This window comes from Hippoglossus stenolepis, chromosome 2 (genome assembly GCF_022539355.2).
Source record: "Hippoglossus stenolepis isolate QCI-W04-F060 chromosome 2, HSTE1.2, whole genome shotgun sequence".
Classification (NCBI taxonomy): Eukaryota; Metazoa; Chordata; class Actinopteri; order Pleuronectiformes; family Pleuronectidae; genus Hippoglossus; species Hippoglossus stenolepis.
In genome coordinates this window covers 25,591,980-25,605,312 of record NC_061484.1, presented here as the reverse complement: position 1 = coordinate 25,605,312, position 13,333 = coordinate 25,591,980, and the positions used below count along the sequence as shown (strand labels likewise).

General features: G+C 43.4%; 1 protein-coding gene across 5 annotated transcripts; it reads right to left on the bottom strand.

Moving 5' to 3' along the window:
* Positions 1–3,082: 3,082 nt before the first annotated feature.
* gaa2 (alpha glucosidase 2) lies at positions 3,083–13,326 on the bottom strand. Of its 5 annotated transcripts, none has more exons than XM_035182177.2 (21): positions 13,163–13,326; positions 11,661–11,770; positions 10,842–11,405; positions 10,575–10,720; positions 10,322–10,487; positions 10,027–10,123; positions 9,345–9,464; positions 9,122–9,240; positions 8,889–9,020; positions 8,694–8,804; positions 8,268–8,381; positions 8,101–8,185; positions 7,864–7,981; positions 7,618–7,751; positions 7,258–7,409; positions 6,989–7,137; positions 6,759–6,900; positions 6,560–6,658; positions 5,864–6,028; positions 4,652–4,798; positions 3,083–4,497 (listed from the first exon to the last, which is right to left on the bottom strand). In XM_035182177.2, exons 2-21 carry the CDS (start codon positions 11,751–11,753, stop codon positions 4,435–4,437), a joined length of 2,916 nt encoding a protein of 971 aa, XP_035038068.2. In that variant the 5' UTR covers positions 11,754–11,770; positions 13,163–13,326; the 3' UTR covers positions 3,083–4,434. The 5 variants fall into 5 exon arrangements, with proteins under 5 accessions (XP_035038068.2, XP_035038088.2, XP_035038077.2 ...); XM_035182197.2 differs by having other exon boundaries at positions 10,842–11,399; XM_035182186.2 differs by having other exon boundaries at positions 13,264–13,309.
* Between the last annotated feature and the right edge of the window lie 7 nt (positions 13,327–13,333).

Genomic DNA, 13,333 nt, shown 5'->3' with positions numbered 1-13,333 from the left:
ATAATATACCTGCTTTAGACCAGAGCTTGAGGCATTGTGGACACAAACAAAAGCACACAAATAAAACAGAGCTAAAAATAATTATGTAATAAGAATGAAGCTCAAAATATTATCAGAATAAGATTTACACCCCCCATGTGTAGACTGTGTAACTCTGTATTCCTCCTCGATAAAACATGCAACAACAAAGCCGAGCATAAGACACGACACGCCTCCTCAACACTGCTGAGTCAGCTTCTCTCTGAACAGTGACCTGAACGTGGGTGTGGCCACGTTGGAGCATGAAGTGTAATTCATCTGCAGTCGTTCGTGTTGTGTAGTAAAAGATGTCACTGCAGGGGACAACGTGAACGACTGCAGATTAATTACACTTCAATGCATTGACCATTATTTACATGCATGTGTTTTTGGTAACAGGATAAAGTGTGAAAGTTTAGGTGTGGTTGATTCTTGTGTTAGTCCTGTCCTGTCATGTCTGCCTGGGTGCGTTGAAGCAGGCGGGCGGTGTCTATTCACCGGGTTACCTGACACCTGAACGCATCACATGGTGTGTTCAGAGGCAGCAGGAAGTTAACAAAGAGGGAGAAACGCTTTGTTTAAGCGACTGAAACCTGCTCACTTAGCTCCACCTCCGTCACCTCAGAGTTCGGTTGTGTTTGAGTCGTTTGTCAGCAGGAAGATTTCTGTGAAATGCGGTGGAAGATTTGGGCCAAACACACAGAAAAGAACCAAACAAATAAGTTCATTCACTTTGGTTCAGACTGAAATATTCGACCCGACTTTCTGAAAACGACTTACGCGTCTCCACCTCCTCCTGCAGTACAAAACTGAAGCCACAACACCCTGGTTACGGTTGCTGCCATCTTGTGCTGGTGACGTTGTTTGTCTGTACGGTGGTAACCGGTGGTAGCCATGGTATCCAGGTCATACCGACACTCTCTGACAAATCGTGAGTTAGCGCCAGCTGTCAATCGTGACGTTTCAGCTGACGTGTACTTTAACTTTTTGTCCCATTCACTTACATGAAGGAGGCAGGATTATAACCTATACCGCAGCCAGCCACCAGGGGGTGATCGAGATGCTTTGACTTTGGTACGAACTTACAGAGCCGCTAAAATGTCTGTTTGACGTTTTCCCTTTTTTCTTACATGAGTTAAGTCAAACAATTATAAACTTTTAACTTCTTAAAAACCACCAAGGATGAATTATGTTACAGTGGGTTCAAGGTTACAAAAATAAAACTACAGATAAAACTCACAGCTAAAAACAACAAAAGTGACTTCATGGAAGAAAGAGAAGGGCTGTGGAAAAAGAAAGTCTCTGGACAGAAAATGAAAGTGTCTATTGAACAAGCTGCTTTTAGTCTTTAGTCTCTCTCAGAAAGAAACCTAGTGTCACTTGCAGGGATCTTCTTTCACTTTCTGTAACATCTGGAGGTATTGTCAACAATCTCATTGATTTCTCAGAGAATGATTCACGGATCTTGATGAAAACAGTCAGACATGTTCAGGCGACTGATATCAATGCGCATCTAAAATAAAAATCTGGATCTAGTGAATTTAAATGTGGTTTCATGAGGGGACTGTTTGGGCCTTTTTATCTGTGTTTTCATTTGTGCAAAGATATGAAACAAATTGCCCTATTGTCTCTTTCTGGGATTTTTCTCCATGAGATGTGCAGCATCTTGAAAACAGGCGACCTCAGCAAAGCCCAGACTGAAACACAATTTCTTTTTTTATTTTTAGAAATGTACAAACCACGACACTTAATCACTTGTCACTTTTGCAAACATCTTCTATTTTTTTTTGTTGCCAAATGTACATTTCAAGCCCCGGGGTTTGTAAATCAAACTGCCCTTTAAAGTCCTGATGGGCTGCGTCCTTCTCTCCACATGCCGACCATACAAACAACCCCCTCCCACCCCCCACACACACACACAAATACTTAATCCTCCCAAATCCAGACAGGAAATGCCCTCGTCAGTGGAGCAGAATGCTTTTGACAGACCCCCGCTGTTTTCTCTCTCTCCCCCTCTCCGCTGAATGATATATGTTCCCTCCTCAAACTGCCATCTGGAAACAGTTAGTCTGTGAACGTTTGCACAGAGCCAATAAAAACACGTCTATCTCAAGTCTATCAGCAGCAGAGGACAGTTCAGGCCTGCTATCATAGGGGTGGGGGGGGGATGTGGGACAAGCTGTTTGCTTTCACTTTCAGGAGCTAACGTGTGTGGGTCTTCACTTGTGTGTTGGACACAATCAGATACTTGTTTGGTTCCATGACTCATGAGGTCCAGTCGGATTCTTCTGGCTCAGCGTCAGAGCTTCTTTCACAGTTTACATCTTGTTTTCTGGTTTGATTCCGTTGGCCAGAGCGACGCAGACGAGGAACAGAGGGTTTTTTCTTCAGAAGAGACAGAAAGATTTGAGTGGAGATGGAGCCACGTGACTTAATGACAGACCTCCTGAGATCCCCCATCAACTAAACCACTGGGGTTTTACAGGGTGGAGACTTGAGGAGCCACATTAGAAAGAGACAGGAAGAGGCTGCAGAGGGATGGAAACTGGATGAAGTGAAAGAAAAATGTGTAGAGAAAGACGAGGTGATAGGAAACACCGGTTACAATAACTCAGTCTGTGAAGAAAACAGGAAGAGGAAATAAAAAGTAATAAAAATCTGAATGGTCTCATAACTTGAGCCACTATAATGTTAGTAAAATACATAAGATAAACATTAAAAACAAATTGTACTCTTTCTTATCAAGGTTATAATTTTTTTAACCCTAACCCTTTTAATATTTCATTTTTTAAATATTTAAATATTTATTTAGCTTCTTTAGATTAATAACTGCTTGATATTTAAACAGTTTATTTTAATTGCTTTTATCAGTCCATCTCATAAAAGCACTTTATAACTTTATTATGAAAAGTGCTATATTGATAGTTATTATTTTTATTTGCTGTATTAAGAGAAATCACATCTATTATGAGAAATGACATGAACAAGAGTCCCAGCATTGAGTGACTGTGCCCTCTAGTGGCACATGTGCTTCAGCACCAGAGGTTAATGACACAAATTCAGGCAAGATCAAAATACAATTTATTCAGATATAATCTTCTGATCTCGTCAGGACTTAAAACGTGACTTAAAACATGTGAAATTAAAATAATTTAAAGGTCAAAATACAGTGAAATCAAGAGATAAGTTTAACATTCAACACATTTCCTTTCATGTGTCGCTGCCCTGAAATGTTCCTGTCTTCATTTAATACTTACGTGTCCTTAAAGAAAAAAAAGATCCAGTAAAACTCTAAAAATTTAAATTCAGAAAACAAACCGTCATGACGAAACACTGCGAACTGTCAGCTTCACCGTTTCAGTTCCATTAACACAAGTACACATGCACTGATGAAATTATTTTCAAATGTTCTATAAGGTGCAGAAAATCCATAAGTTCAGATCACGTTTCCACAGCATTATGGTCAAATTTAGGCAGAATTAACTTTACTAAACCAGCTCAAGAAGATGTTTCCAGCTTCAGGTTGCGGTTGCAGTCTACTAACAGAAGCGTCACAGTACGTCTACAGAGCAGTTACAGCTGATGCGAGTGTAATTTCACACTTCTACAGCAAAGCACTACGATGGCCGCCTGCACTGAATAAAAGATTAGAACGGAACAAACCCAGAAACGCTCAGAAACACACAAACAGGAATCATAAGGCACCTGTGTCGTCCTTCACAATACTGCAGAACAATTAGTGCAACAATCGGCTGTAAACAGCATTAAACCACAAAGAATTTACTACATCAGGCTCCCGTCCCATTTTCAGGAGGGTGATTATCGTCTCTTCTGTTTATTGCACGTCATCTTCCTGCTAATTCAATTTAATTAAGTGCTGAGTCGATCAAACTGAGCTGAAAATAAAGCTAATGTACAAAGCAAAGCTGTTTTTTTTTGTTTTTTTTTTAAATCTCCTCGGCGAGTGTCATTAATGTCAGATATTCAAAGCAGAGTCTAAACTACTGTAGCTCGGTGATTTCACATTGATGCTTAACGAGGGCGTTTGCTCTGCACACAGAGAAGCTTCAGTCCATTTGAAGTGTGTGAGATGACGTCGCACGATGAATAAAATTAAACACAAACTCATCTTCAGTCACATCATCCGTCCAAACTGGTTTTTGTTTTGGCTCTGAGCTCAATCACGTTAGACCCAAATTGATTTAAAAAGATAAAACAGCGATGCAGCGATGTTCAGGTGTCGACATCACTGTAAATCAGAGCAGAGGTGAAACGCTGCTCCTCAGCCTCGTGTTGAGTCAAAGTTCAAAGTTCAAAATCCTCACTCACAGTTATTTTTTCCATCCAATGTTCTGGATTAAAGAGTCAAAACAATGAAAAGCATCACTTCGGCTGCATTCACTCATTCAAATGTCATCACATCCAGCTGATGGTGAAGTTCCGACCGAGGTTGAGACCGAGCTCTGAAACTGTCAACACCTGCAGAGAGAGAAAGAGGAAAACAAAGGTTGTCACAGTGAGAAAAGCTTCTTCCCTCACAGCAACTATGAGCCTGTTCTAAATCCACTGATGAAAACTACACGAAGAACAAGCACAACCCATCACATTTCCTATCTGTTCACCGTTGCCTCACCTGGTTGGCTCTGTACGTGAACGTTGCATCTTGGGAGTTCACCATCACTCTGCTGGGCTTCTCCTTCACACCGTAGAAGGAGGCCGACTCCACGGTGATGTACGTGGCCTCGATGTTACTGTGGAGCACCTGCGACGTCATCACCTTCTACAAAACAACACGAGGGATGTCACTTCACATGGAAACACGCGTTTAAATGAATTATCTGACAACAGTGGTTTTTGAAAGATGTAAGATCCCTTCCAGATATGTTTTAAGACATTAAATAATAACTTTTTTTTTTAACTAAATCAATTATCTGGTTAAAAACAGTTCCTTAAGTTACATGGGGTTTTTGCAAGATTTTCTGGATTCTGTGAAGTTTCCATATCAGAGCAGGTGAAAAAGAAAATGTCAGAATCAGCAGAATTTGCCCTAGAAACACATTTTTCCAACAACACAACAAGATGTTTCTCTGTAGAAAAGGCTGCTGTGTTTGAAGCCCCTTTCACACTAGACAAATAAAACCCACAAACATCTGACACTAGTCTTCAGAGTGAAGGGAACAATCAGTGTTCACTCCTGCGTCAAATGACTCTGCATGGGCTCCGTTTTACCATCGGCTCCAGCTCAGACCTGCAGAGCGTCACAGCCCGGTGGACATGACTTATTTGTGAGCCTTTTCCAACAGAGACACTACGACGAGCATCACAGAGGCAATAAAGATTTGTTGCCCGTGTCAGTAACTTATACGGCTCTTTGTCATCTCAGCCACAAAGTCCAACTGTCTCCGTTCAGGAAGCTCAAGAACATGGTTCAGTTTGAAGAGACTCAAGTTAAAGACATGAAACAGTAACACAGTCACTGGTCTCTGCTGCTTTCTGGAGCATTCGTGACTCAACGCCAGAAGAAATAAAAAGCAGAGAGGAAAACGTGTTAAATGACAACAGGAAAGGAGTCAATCGCGTTTCTTTAGCGAGTAGACTCGTGTTTAAAAAAACCTTCATATTTAAACTGATTTTGGTGTAAAATAGATGTTGCAAGTCTCACGTTCTGACCTGAAATATTATCTCTTCATTTCATAATCCACAGTTGAATCAAACAAGTTCAGGCACAGCTCGTGCAGGTTATCAAAAGGCATCCTGTGAGAAGTGGGTGGGTGGGTAAAAACAGGCTGGAATGAGGCAATGAGGGTAGATTCCTTCAAGGCAGAAACTAAACAAGTGTGAGCACCTGCGTGACGCTGAAGATGAGGTAGGAGTAACTGTCGGTCTCGTACGTGTCGATGCTCTCGCCGTCGTCCCAGAACAAATCTCCAGCGGCTGAACCGTCGTCAGAGAGAGCTGAGACCAGGTGGAGCGGCTGACGGCTGCTCACCCACAGCGTCAGATTGGGAACCTGCACACAGGAATTCAAACAGAAAAACATTACATTATAAACTACAGAAAGGAGTCACACCGACAGAATCTCAATGGAAGATGTGACAGATATTCTTGTATCCTCAGAACGATTATGTATATTTTATATATACGTTTGTTTACAGAAACTCAAAAGCTCAGCTCACCCACAATAATAATTTTTCCCCACTCTCCTTCATTTGTTTTTACCCTTGATGAAAGGTTTTGTTTATGCCACAGTCCCCTGGTTCATTTGTTTGTTCGTCAGCATGATTACGCAAAAACTACAGCACTAATTTCCACGGAAATTGGTGGAAGAACAAGAACGAGAGAAATTAAAGAAATACAATTTTGATGCAATTCTGAACATCTAAACTCTACACTACAATGGAGGTCATTTGAATTTCACTTGTTGTGTTAAAAGTATAATAAATACTTGATCACTGGTGCACACACTTTTCAAAACAAATTTTAAAATCGTTCAGAAAATAGGAATTTGATGATGCAACAGTAAAGTGAAAATCCTGTTTACCTGTGTTGGTAAAATCGTTCCTTCACGTAAATGCAAGTTGATCTTATCTAGAGGTGCTTGAAGTCGAACCTCTTCACCTTTACTGCGCAGAGAATCACCCTGAGGAGAACAGCAACACACATTAGATCACCCTATGATACATTATTATTATTATAAATAGTAGAATAAGCCTGTGCTGAGTGCCGAGCATGGTTCTCACAGTGTAGTAGTCAAACCACTGCCCCTCTGGGAAGTAACCATCCACATAATCGACTCCAGGATCCAACACTGGTGTCACCAACAAACTCTTCCCCCACAGGAACTGTTTGTCAATCCCATAGGTTCCCACATCTTTTGCAAACCTGTCGAGTACAGGAAAACATGTAGAACAGCAAAAAAAAATGTATAAAGAGAAATAAAAAAACCAGACGTTTTATTTGCTCTACTTACTCGAACATCAGTGGACGTGCAACAGTGTGTCCGTGTGCATGTGCGTGATGAAAGAGAGTGTAGAGGACGGGGAAGAGGGAGTAACGCAGCAGCAGAGCCTGTTTCATGGCCGTACGAGACAGAGGACTGAAAACTGTCGGATCCTGAGGCTGTAAATAAAATCACATACATTTTAAGATCTCTAAAAAGGAGAGAGGGATAAACTGCAGTGATCTCCATATTTGAATTGTTGCTTTATTGCTGGAACAGTGATGTTAAACTGTATGAACCTGCATGTCGATGGAGTTGTGGTTGCGTGTGAAGGGATAAAAAGCTCCGAGCTGCGTCCAGCGGACACACAGTTCCTCCTGCGGCTCCTCGCTGAAGCCGCAGATATCTGCCCCCACCAGCGGGATGCCCAGGAGGTTGAAGGTCAACATACCTGAACACACCCAGAGACAAAACCAATGTCCAACAATTTAATTGACAATTTCCGACACAATTTTCTGTAATTAAAACCAAACCTATCAGAAAAACAAACATCAGTATGATCAGAACCAACTAAAATAACACAAACCATCTTTGGAAACACTTGATTCAACATGTACTTTTATTCAGGATGTGTAATACATAGCCTTGAGGGATCTGACCTGATATTGAGGAATACAGATCTTTCCATTGGCTCCTGTTGTCTCCCAGCCAGTGACCAGAATACATCCCCTGACTGGGGAAGGTGGAGCGAGAGATCACGAACGGTCTTTTTGCAACGATCCGCTTCAGAGCGCTGGACAAGAGGAGGGAGAGAAACCAAGGGACAGAGATCGTTCATAGAGTTAAGAAGTGTTTCCCTGTTTTTGGTATTTTATCGATTGTGTGTGTATCTCACTGGTCCTGACCTGGCAGATGCTTTAGCTTCCATGAGTCCATACAGACTGTGCATATTATAGTGTATTGACTGCTTTTGTTGTGCAGTGGCACAAATTGTTTTTCCTCTCAGCAAACCTCCAAGTACACCTGAAAAGGTAAAAGACTCAGTTTTACTTTTTTTGACAATCGTACGTGCTTTGTATTTGTGTGTTCATGTTACGTTTGTTGTGTGATTTGTGCTTGAGGTGTGTATCTGTATCTCCCACCAGGTGTGTAAGGAGGATTCTCAAGACTGTTTGATGGGCAGCCATTAGTGGATCCATCCAGGAAGTTTGACGGCTCATTCATGTCCTGAAAATGATGACAAAGATGTCAGGGAGAATCACTTCAATACTAATATTCACTATATCTTTTCTCCAATTTCAATACTTACAATCCATAATCCATCGAATTGCACTTGATCGTGGAACCTCTGGAGGTTTTCATACCACCACTCATGTGTCACATCATCAGAGAAGTCAGGGTATGCAGTCAAACCAGGCCACACCTGCAAGGATGGAGGAGTTTATATATATTGGAGATAGAGTTTGAAAGAGGCTTTTTGTGTATCACATTTTAAACAGTTTGTTTTGTTATGATCATACAATGTAAATAAAATATTAAAGCAACACTATGCAACTTTCTCTGAGCAACAGCGCCCTCTGCAGCCACATGTGGTGATAAATTCTGTTGTGCCATGTGTCCGAGCGTTGCAGTCGTTTTTATGTAGAGAAAAGTAAAAAAATGCATAGTGTTGCTTTAAATAAGAATAATTTTTGATATGCAAGCAGCCAGTGTGATATCGAGCCTCATGTCTCACCTTCCCAATGAGTGTTTTTCCTTCAGCATCCTTAATAAAAACTCCTCTCTTCAGTCCTTCATCAAACGGCCAGTACGAGCCCTCAGGCTGAGTGCTGCTGATCCCCGGGTCCTGCAGGTTGAGAAACATCAGTCTCACAAACACAAGCTACAGCAGAAATAAGCCACACAGTGAAAGTAAAAAGTCCCTGTTTACCAGGATCATGACATAGCGCTGGCCATGAGTGTGCAGATCCTTGACCAGCTCAGGCAGCGTCGCAAAATTCGTTGAGTCGAGCGTAAAGTCCAGATATTGGTCCATGTAGTCGATGTCATTCCACTGGACGTCCTGCGAACAAAACCACAAATTAGTCATCTGAAAAACAGAAAGTACAAAAAAAGCTAAATACCGACCTGCAGAAACAAACTATCTGCCGCAGTCCACTTTACCTGAGGCATCCCATAATTCCTCATCTTCTTGACAACCTCCCAGGTAGAATCACTTGTTTTGTAACCCCAGCGACAGAGGTGGTATCCTAGAGCCCAGTAGATGGGCATAGCCGGGAATCCTAGGATGAGACGGAGGGATTAAGAGAGAAGACGGGTGTGAGGTGAAAAAACATTTAAACATAAATCAAACTCATGTTCTTTACACAACACGTCTCATACTGACCTATGACTTCCACATACTGTTCAATAACTGAACCAGGATCAGGACCAAGGAAAACGTAAAAGTCGAGGATTCCTCCGATGGAACGCCAGGTCAGGGCCGGGGCCGGCTGGAGGGCCACATCTGACCAAACAGAAAAACACGTGATTAAACGATAGTTACTCATGAGAAAGAAAAGACTTGAAACATTTTGGGATTCTGCAAATATAGTGTGTTTTTGTTTTTGGGTGTGTTCTCACTCTCCTCCCACCGATCAACCTGCAGAGCAGATCTCCATTCAGTTCATGTATTCTTCTTATCCAGTGGTACTTTCACTACAGCAAAACTTTTCTCTCTCCCTGCTTAACCTGTACTATTGTTGCCCATCTGCCGTGGTTTAGGTTTATAAGATATAATCAGTGATGTACTTTGTTTGTTTTAAAACCCACAGGACTGTAAGTAATCACATATTATTAGAAAACAAGTAAAAAGCCGATTATATCTTTATAATTGATATTTACTGTTGTGGACGTTTAAAAAGTTTATCGCAGTTACTTCTGCTTTTATAAATCCACTTGACTTTGTCAACGGTTGTCACATGAACAGTTGTGAAATCTTCTCACGATGAGCATCAGCTGTTTATTGCATGTGTCACTGCACTTAGTCAGAAACGTGAAGCCGAAGGGGGAGGGAGAGGCAGACTGACCCATCGCGTTGCTGTTGAGCAGGAAGAAGCCGTGTGCGTTCCCTCCGTCCTCCATTGCCAGGTAAAAGGGATGGGCTCCGTACAGGTTTGTCTGTTCCTGCATTAAAGAGAACAACACATGGATATTACTGTTAAAACTGTAAATTAAGCACCTGACTGCAAGATAAGTTTCAGAACTGAACCCTTATCAACATGTCTCCTTTTCCTAGTATGACATGTTTGCTGTGGAATCAGTTGAGGGTTAATATCTGTACCCGTGGCTCAAATATTATTACAACTGTTGAGGTTTTGGTACCGTAGGAGGGACGTCTCTGGCCCACATGGTGAGCGTGTTCCAGTGGACGTCGTGAAGGAAGGTGGAGCGATGTTCCCCGAGGCCGTAGATGAACTGACTGGGCAGGGAGGTGGAGAACTGGAGGAACTGATCGGCATAGAAGAGAGGAGCCACTGTGGTGTTCAGACTAACAGGGAACCAAACACACAGAGTATTAATACATAATTTAAACGTTCTGGTTTGTCTAATAGTGGCCAACTCAAGTCAGACTTACAGCACCACTCCTGACGATCTTCTCTTCACAATGAGACCAAATGGCTCCTTTGAAAGCTCCACAACATAGTCGGGACTTGCTGCCTTCTTGGTGGCAGTGGGGACAGAGATTGGGACTTCAAACCGTGCATCAGAAGGGTCGGTTATCTGAACAAAGACACATCAGACAAACAGTTTGTGTTTTAGTTACAGTCCACAGAATCTACAGCAGTATGGAGAAATCCAATGTTCACTCATTTAGCTCATGGCTCGTGCGTCCTCCACTCACCCTGACACGCAGCCGTGTGTCCGTCTCATGACGTATATCCACCTCTAGAGTGAGAATGTCTGCTGGGTAATAGGTCTTGATCTCCCTCACGAGCGTACCTTTCTGCCCCAGGGATGTGTCGTTTATTGCCACGAGCGAGTAGGAAGGGAAATCCGGAGGATAGAAACACCAGGGGATACCGTTTCCCCCTGATGGGCGGCTGGCAGAAGAGGAGGGGGAGGAAGCGGGGATAAAGCAGCAGTTCCTCGCCTCACACATCTCTCTGGTCACCACCACCCCTCTCTCAGGGTAGCAATCGAACCTCCACGCCTCTGGGATTAAACTGCAAGCCTCACGGCGGGAGGCAGCTGCAGTGTCGTTTACTGCTGTTCGGGGTGTCTTTGCCGGGGCAGGTGGCAGAGGTCTATGTGGCTCTCGGTTGGACGGCCCGTGAAGCCAAAACATGGTGACCAGTAGCCAGCCGCCGCAGAGGAGAAGCAGCAGGCAGCCAATCACCAGGAGGACCTTGGTGACGGAGCATGATGGAAATCGTGGGAGCAGCGAGGCTTCCTCTGGCTCCTGCACCTTGAAACACAGCAGGGAAATAAATAAGCAAAAACTAAAAGGAGTCACAGTACACTGGTTATTTTAAATGGCATGCCAAATATTTGGGAATCCCATGTGGAATTACAGGACACTGCTTTAATATAGAAATACATACATCTTCAACCAACATATACAGAAAGCTAATACTTCCTTCTATACACACTTTCAAACAACACAAACTCAGTGGCTGCTTGATGAGGTACATGACTAAAATCTGATTCAATCCAAACTCACAGGAATTTCATCTTGGACGGGACGTTGCTCCTCCGTCAACACTGCATTGGAGAACTGAACATCCTCAGGGCTCAGCCGCTTGTAGGAAACCATCCTGAGAGAGTGAGTGACTGGACACATGTAAGACAGACAACAGGCAGAGGCTTGTCACTTCCTGCTTTCTGGGGTTGATGGAAGAAGTGAAAAGGTGAAGTGATGAAATAGTTGCTTGTTTTAATGGTTTCATTTCACAATTACAGGATTTATAGAGAGGATTATTTATTTTTTTACAAGTTAGGGATTAAAGAAGAACATTTCTTTAGCGTCAACAACACCAGTGATGAAAGAAGTATTCAGATCCTTTAGTAAAGTAAATACAAAAGTACAAAACGTCCTGCTAAGCTCAGCTCCTGCTAACTTCAGCTCCTGCTAACCTCACCTCCTGCTAACCTCACCTCCTGCTAACCTCACCTCCTGCTAACCTCAGCTCCTGCTAACCTCAGCTCCAGCTAACCTCAGCTCCGCCCTGCTAAACTTCAGCTCCTGCTAACTTCAGCTCCTGCTAACCTCACCTCCTGCTAACCTCACCTCCTGCTAACTTCAGCTCCTGCTAACCCCAGCTCCAGCTAACTTCACCTCCTGCTAACCTCAGCTCTAGCTAACTTCACCTCCTGCTAACTTCAGCTCCTGCTATTCTCAGCTCTAGCTAACCTCACCTCCTGCTAACTTCAGCTCCAGGTAACCTCACCTCCTGCTAACCTCACCTCCTGCTAACTTCACCTCCTGCTAACTTCACCTCCTGCTATTCTCAGCTCCAGCTAACCTCAGCTCCTGCTAACTTCACCTCCTGCTAACCTCACCTCCTGCTAACTTCACCTCCTGCTAACCTCAGCTCTAGCTAACTTCACCTCCTGCTAACCTCACCTCCTGCTAACCTCAGCTCCAGCTAACTTCACCTCCTGCTAACCTCAGCTCCAGCTAACCTCACCTCCTGCTAACCTCAGCTCCAGCTACCTTCACCTCCTGCCAATCTCAGCTCCTGCTAACCTCAGCTCCTGCTAACCTCAGCTCCAGCTAACCTCAGCTCCTGCTAACCTCAGCTCCTGCTAACCTCAGCTCCAGCTAACTTCACCTCCTGCTAATTTCACCTCCTGCTAACTTCAGCTCCTGCTAACTTCCCCTCCTGCTAACTTCAGCTCCTGCTTACTTCAGCTCTAGCTAACTTCCCCTCCTGCTAATTTCACCTCCTGCTAACTTCAGCTTTAGCCCCTCCATGTAAAACTGTGTGAAGGTCAAAGTTCACCAATGAAACACTGGACCACTCCATTAACAGCAGTTCTCCGCCATGTGTCTGTAGCTATAAGAAAACAACGCACATCCACCACAGACCGACAGACGCTGCTGATGCGTTACTGGAGCTAAAACAACGTTTATTAGCTTTAGCTTCCTTTAGCATCACAGTTGCTGGGAGCTGGTGTAAGCTAACCACGGCGGACTCGGTTGTTTACATGAGCTGCACGTACCTGGATGTTCTCTAAGCTTCGCTCGGTACAAACTGCGCAGACATCGGGACGTTATGTGAAACACACGCTACGTCAGTGACGTATTTCGTAAGTTCGCTAACCTGAACTGTTCGAACAGTGTGCGTCTGTTTATCTCCATGTCACGTTCACTGCGCCTCGTAATTTACACCG

Coding starts and splice junctions, on each gene's coding strand:
- gaa2 (XM_035182157.2), bottom strand. CDS start 11,780: ATGTGTCCAGTCACTCACTCTCTCAGGATGGTTTCCTACAAGCGGCTG. Junction 8,382..8,693: donor GAAAAACACTCATTGGGAAG/GTGAGACATGAG, acceptor CCATCCTTGCAG/GTGTGGCCTGGTTTGACTGC. Junction 7,410..7,617: donor TCTGTATTCCTCAATATCAG/GTCAGATCCCTC, acceptor GGGTGTGTTCAG/GTATGTTGACCTTCAACCTC.